Source organism: Pterocles gutturalis, unplaced genomic scaffold (genome assembly GCF_000699245.1).
Source record: "Pterocles gutturalis isolate BGI_N339 unplaced genomic scaffold, ASM69924v1 scaffold54013, whole genome shotgun sequence".
Taxonomy (NCBI): Eukaryota; Metazoa; Chordata; class Aves; order Pterocliformes; family Pteroclidae; genus Pterocles; species Pterocles gutturalis.
The window spans coordinates 1-6,366 of NW_010127727.1; the positions used below are offsets into that span (position 1 = coordinate 1).

At 40.8% G+C, this 6,366-nt stretch overlaps 1 protein-coding gene across 1 annotated transcript; it reads left to right on the forward strand.

Annotated features, from left to right (window-relative positions):
• Positions 1-306: 306 nt before the first annotated feature.
• On the forward strand, positions 307-5,636 carry LOC104466038 (dnaJ homolog subfamily C member 13-like; the record flags this gene model as incomplete). Its single annotated transcript, XM_010079341.1, has 9 exons — positions 307-406; positions 867-941; positions 1,101-1,213; positions 1,621-1,790; positions 2,164-2,206; positions 3,120-3,293; positions 4,327-4,506; positions 4,742-4,882; positions 5,373-5,636. Coding segments are annotated over 9 exons (1,260 nt in total), but the record flags the coding sequence as incomplete, so codon positions are not given.
• Positions 5,637-6,366: the final 730 nt, after the last annotated feature.

The window sequence follows — 6,366 nt, forward strand, 5'->3', positions numbered from 1 at the left end:
CTGGATGTTCTACATAATCGGCATAAACAAGCCTGATTGTGTAGCTGTTAGAGTAGCACCTAAAAAGTATCAAGACTGGGGTTCCAAGGTGTAAGCTCCTCCTTGGAGAAACAAGTGATAACTTCTTGCCTGTGTCTGTGCTCCCTTCTTCCCTGAGGTGACCAGACAATTTGGTGGCAGGAATAAACATTGTAAATATTATCTGTACTGGCCAACAAGGTGGATGACTTCATCATACACTGCATTTTCTGGACAATGTCTTTAACAGCTGGAATATAATCAAGTGTTTTTTCTGATCTTTTACAGGTAGTGAACATAGTAACAAGTAACCAAGAATGTGTTAATAACATTGCTGAGGCAATGGTTCTTGCTAACTTACTGGCACTGCTGCATTCCTTACCTTCAAGTACGTACCATGTAATTCATAGTCTTGCAAGGCAAAGGGTTTCCAACTTGGTAATTAATAAGAATGCAACTGTCTTACTACTTTTAGGTTAAAACAGCATTTCAATGGGGATGCTTAAAAAAATGTTCTATGTAACCTGGTTGTTGTATTAAATGTGTGAGCTGAAACATATGAATTGCAGGTATTCGAGTTGTGTTTGAATTGTGTAGTATTACTACTTAAATTCCCTAAAAGAATTAGTCAAGTAAAACATCTAATTAAGAAGTTTGGCTATACTAGAAAATATGATTGATTTGACATTCCTTAACTAACTGAATTTAGCCAGAAGTTCCTAAGCTTGCAATTGTCATAACCTTTATTGCAGTTTTGATACAGCTTTCTGTGAAGATCAGTTTAGTTCATCTTTGATTAGTTAACAGTCTATATGGCACAAAGTTCTTAATATTTCTTATTTTGACAGGTCGGCAACTCGTCCTTGAAACTTTGTATGCTTTGACATCTAGCACAAAAATAATTAAAGAGGCCATGGCAAAAGGTACAGTACTACACTGAAAACAAATGTTTCTGCAACACTGGATGTAAATACAGTGGCCAAATGGTACTCGTCCCTTTAGAATAATCAGTGTGGAACTGGTGAATTCATACCACTTGTGACCAGGAAAAAGTTTGACTGTTTTCCTGCCTCTCTGTACAGGTGCTTTAATCTACTTACTAGACATGTTTTGCAACTCAACTCATCCTCAGGTCCGAGCCCAAACAGCAGAGCTCTTTGCCAAAATGACGGCAGATAAGCTGGTGGGTCCAAAGGTAAGAATCTTGACAGCTCATGTTGGAACTCTTATCCTGGTATGACCAGCCTCTCTCTAAAGACAGAACAGAAAAAACCTCTTCTGTGACCAAAACGCTTGTGAAAAGCAATCTGTCTCTTTCAAAATAGTTAACCCTTAATCTGTGAGCAGACTTCCAGAAGCGATTGTATTTACTGTAACTACCATAAGTAGTTTACATCTGTAATGGCTTTAACACAGATCCCTAGAATTCATGTCTGTCATGGGCTAGCGCTCTTTAAGTGATAGCACTGTGTTATTTTCTGGTGGTGTGTTCTAGCAGTTGGCATGATAGCACTACAAATTACTGGGCTTCTGGAGTTCTCTGTTTTGTCAGTTAGTTTGACTTATGGTATTCTAAATGTCAATTCTGTTCATCCTTTCTAGGTTAGAATTACACTAATGAAATTTTTACCTGGAGTCTTCATGGATGCCATGAGGGACAACCCTGAAGCTGCTGTTCATATCTTTGAGGGAACTCATGAAAATCCTGAGTTAATTTGGAATGACAACTCCAGGGAGAGAGTATCAACAACAGTTCGAGAAATGATGCTTGAGTATGTGGAGACCTGCTGACTAAGTATTTCCTTAACTGAAACGTTCTTTTAGTGGCAGTCAGCCAGCGCTGCCATAGAAGAAGCATCAGACGGAGCTCTGCCATAAAAAGTAGAATCCTTGCAAGCCAGGCTTCAGTGAAAAGAAACTTGTTCACTGTTTGTGTATTTTACCCGTAGCTCAGTGACACAAGTGCAGTTTGTGCACAATCCAGGTATTTACTCACTGCTGTAAGATTTGGGAGGGGGTTACAATGAGGAGAAAATTTGGGTTTAGAAACTGGAACTAATTCACAATGATGGAAGGAGACAGGCGTCAAGTAAGGAAGACGACTGCTGCTTTTACTGCTTGTTAAAACTTACTTTCTTTTTAAAGGCACTTTAAACTTCAGAGGGACAATCCTGACACTAACTGGAAGGTAAAAGTCTACTCTTTCTTCTTGGGGTGTGTCCAGGGAGACCAGGAGCCAGCTGATAATATATGCATGTTTGTAACTCTGACAGGCTTTCCTCTTAAAGTACCAGCAGGAACTCACTGCTGTGCTAACACTAGTTTTAGTATTGAATTGATGCTTTTGTTACTCCTTATACCTTGAAATCAGACACTTCATGGGCAGTGGTTTTGCCAGTAATATTCTGAATTTTCTGATTGTTCAGTTACCAAAGGTCAGCAACAAAGGAGAATATGGGTTTGCTGATAGAAGTCCTGTCACGTATTACATAGCTGTAGTAAACTTGCTCTTGGTAAATATTCATGAATGCTTCTAAGCCGCTGAGTGTCAAAAATTATTGTCCTGAGCCATTCCATCACATCAGGTCAATCAGTGAGATGTTTCAGCCTGTAGTATTTCCCAATATCTGTGAAAGGCCAGGCATATGACTTCCTCCCAGCAGTGCTCTAGTTCCACATTAAACCAGCTTCTAAACACATGCAGGATGGCTGCTTTGATGTGGGTGTAAACTGGAAGCTTCCCTAGGTTAATAGTGAGAAACCTTCCTCTGAAGTGTGCAAGGAAGAAAGGGCAGGGCTGTGTTATCAGCCTTGTTGCTGGTGCTTCTCTTGAACTGGTGTTGAGCACTAGTATAGTTGTAGACTAAGTTATTGTGTTCCTTGAAAGAAAAGTCTACTATAGTACTGCCTGCACTGTTCTTTCCCTTCTCACTTCTTGCCTCGTGTTTCTTCAAGATGAATTGTTAGTTGATCTTGCACAGCTCTTTTGAAGAATAGTTAGTTCAGTGACCTTTTACCACTCAGAGTCAGGTGGTTAGAGAAACAACTACAACTCTCACAAATACCCTGCTAATAACTCCTTCTACTTTACAATTCATCAGCTGCCTGAAGACTTTGCTGTGGTGTATGGTGAGGCAGAAGGTGAACTTTCAGTCGGGGGAGTCTTCCTAAGGATTTTTATTGCCCAGCCGGCCTGGGTTTTACGGAAACCAAGAGAATTTCTCATTGCACTGTTGGAGAAGTTTACTGAACTACTGGAGAAAAATAACCCCCATGTAAGATAATTTTTCTGATTCTGCTCTTTAAATTTGTTTAGCAGTCTTAAGCTACTAATCTTTTAGTATCTGATTTTGATTCTCACACTTTCTTCCCAACATGAGTGATGTTTTTGTCTGCTTTCTGACTCTCTGTTAAAACATGTAGATATGTTTAGGCAACTTCTGAACATGAGTCAGTGCTTTTAAAGTCCCTGAGGCCACAGAACTAGCTTCAGTAAGTCTTAGAGGCTTATTTTGTGGTAGAGATGAGGCTTAACAAATGAAGTGTCTTTAATTATTCCATGACTGACCAACCTAAGAAAATGGCACTTGTTGTACACTGCCTAAAAATTTTCAGCTCTTGACACTTCTAGTGTCCTGCAACACTAACTTCCCACTCCGGTGTAAATTATGTGACCTATACAAGGCTGCCACCTAACAATTAGTGTAATGTAGTAGAACTAATGTGTTACTGTTTGAATGAGAACCATGTTCAAGTCAGTAACTTAGTTACTAATAACTGAATTTTAAAAAGTGCTCAGGTGGATTCTGGGTTAGACTTTGCAAGGGAGGCAACTGACTTGCGCAGGGAATAAAGCAGGCATCTTTGTAATAAGATGTGACAGCAGTTTGTATAGGCATGCAGAATGCAGCGAGGGTGGCGAGTGCTGCTGCACGGACTGCAGAACCTGGTGAGGCATTCAGGTGCTCAGCCTAAACCTCTGTGCTGTCGTGCTGCCACTGAGCAAGTTAGCACGTGTGTTGCTGTGCACGCAGAGGCTGCAGCCAGACACTGCCTCCTCTGGTTACTGGAAACAGAGCTTAGAAACTTCTGTGATCTGTGTTCATGAAACTAATGCATGTCTGCTACTGTTGGAGCTGATCATGTTCTTCTACACTTCTTGTTTTAACAATTGCAAAGCAAAGTGACATCATAAAAGCACTAAGAAAAAAAAAACTATAATGCAGAACAAGCGAGAAGTGTTACAGTTATGGTGATACATAAGGCTTTACTGAGTTACATTTTCTGTTGGGTTTTGGTTTTCTGCAGGGGGAAACTTTAGAAACCATTACCACAGCAACTGTGTGCCTGTTCAGCGCCCAGCCTCAGCTAGCTGATCAAGTTCCTCCCCTTGGCCATCTTCACAAGATAATCCAAGCTATGAATCACAAGAACAACGCCATTCCTAAAAGTGCCATTCGTGTCATGCACATATTGTCTGACAATGAGGTACCGAATCGTTTGAAGTGCTCCATGGTGTTACTTGTATTGTTTAGTAGTGTTCCTAGAAGGTCACTGGTCTGACTATAAATACCTGTACCAGATGAGTGGGGACTTACAGCTTATTAATGGGGAATTGATAGATTTAAGACACTGAGAAATTTAGTCTTGGCTGACTGTATCTGCCATAACCATCAAGCTTAGCATAAAATAATGTCCTCTGGATGTTCCTGTCTCTCTATAGCTTTGTGTTCGAGCGATGGCATCGCTAGAGACTGTTAGCCCTCTAATGAATGGAATGAAGAAGAGATCGGATATAATTGGTATAGCCTGTGAAGCACTTAATCGAATGTTTCAGAAGGAACAAAATGACTTAGTTGCCCAAGTAAGTACTATATTTGCAGTCTGTAAAAATGTGATATTTTTATATTTGGCGCTCTCATTTGTTCATAAGAACAGAGGTGTACTGTTCAACTTTAGTGTCCAGGAAGCTTCCCAGAAGCCATGTTACTAATGTGCTTTTCATGTTAGAGGTTGGAAGTTGGTCCATTATCCAAAACGTGGAGCTCCTCAAGGATGCTACCCGAGCACTGAAGCTTAATGCATAGGATAGTGCTGGCTTGTGTCCACTGAGAAAGTGTGACATAGGAATGCCAGATAATTCAGATGGGTTTACTCCTAGACAGAGCAGGACTGATGGAGAGTATCTTTGCTTTCTCTTATATGTATGTATACAACTCAGGAAAAACTGACTAGTTAAACATACTTAGCAATAGCTGTTGGCACTTTTGGTTCACACTAATGCTAGTAATGTAAAATATCTGTATGTAACTTCCTGGTCCCTTTTAAGACAACTCATTTGGGTATGTTTGCAGGCTTTGAAAGCAGATTTGGTCCCTTACCTTTTAAAGCTGCTTGAAGGTATTGGTCTTGAGAACCTGGAAAGCCCATCTGCAACAAAAGCTCAGATTGTTAAAACTCTGAAATCCATGTCCCGCAGCCTGCAGTATGGAGAACAGGTAAGTACTGACAAGTCCTTCACTGGGCTTTGTACACTTGGGAGATCAAACTGTGAACATCCCTTGTTTAATCTTATGGCCATCATGCATCATTCCACCTCAAACATTAACATCATGTAACTACAAAATCACTAGGCATTGGAATGTCTCCATCTTTTTCTTGTGGAGAAGTCATTAGTTCAATGTGTGTGAAAAGCATTAATAAAGACAAATACCTAGTGCAGAAATGTTCTATAAGCTTGTCGGCTTCTACTGACAACTCTTCAGAACTGTTAGAAATGCAAATACTTCTTTGTTTCCTCAATAAGTGCTGCTGTAGACAACTGTAGTGGTATTATAGATATATATTCAAATTGGTAAAATTTGTCCCAGTGACTGTGCTAGCTCTTGGTACCTTTCTCTTACCTTGTGTTAAAGGAGGAAAACTGGGGATAGGCCTTCCCTCCAAATTGGCCCTATCTTGCTGTAGTACAAGAAGAGTCCTGTTCTGCCTCAACTCTAGATACATGGCCAGTGGCTGCTTGGAGGGTGTCGTGGTTTTTTAAAACCATGGTTACAGTTTTTTCCTAAACACCTGGTGGGCTGAGGCAGGGAACTGGGAGGGTTTCACTCACCACTTAGGGTCACGGGCAAGAGACCGACACTACTCGTGAAGAACAATAAAACAACTGAATGTATTAACTATTTACAATAAGAAGCAGGATATCGAAAGAGAGAAACCACATCTTACACAAAAAAGGCACTTCTCCCGCATCCCTCCCTTCGTCCGAAAGCCCAAAAGCTTTGTTCCGTCCCTCCCCGGCAGCACATGGCGGGGGGTAGGGAAGATGGGGCTGCAGTCGGTTCGAGC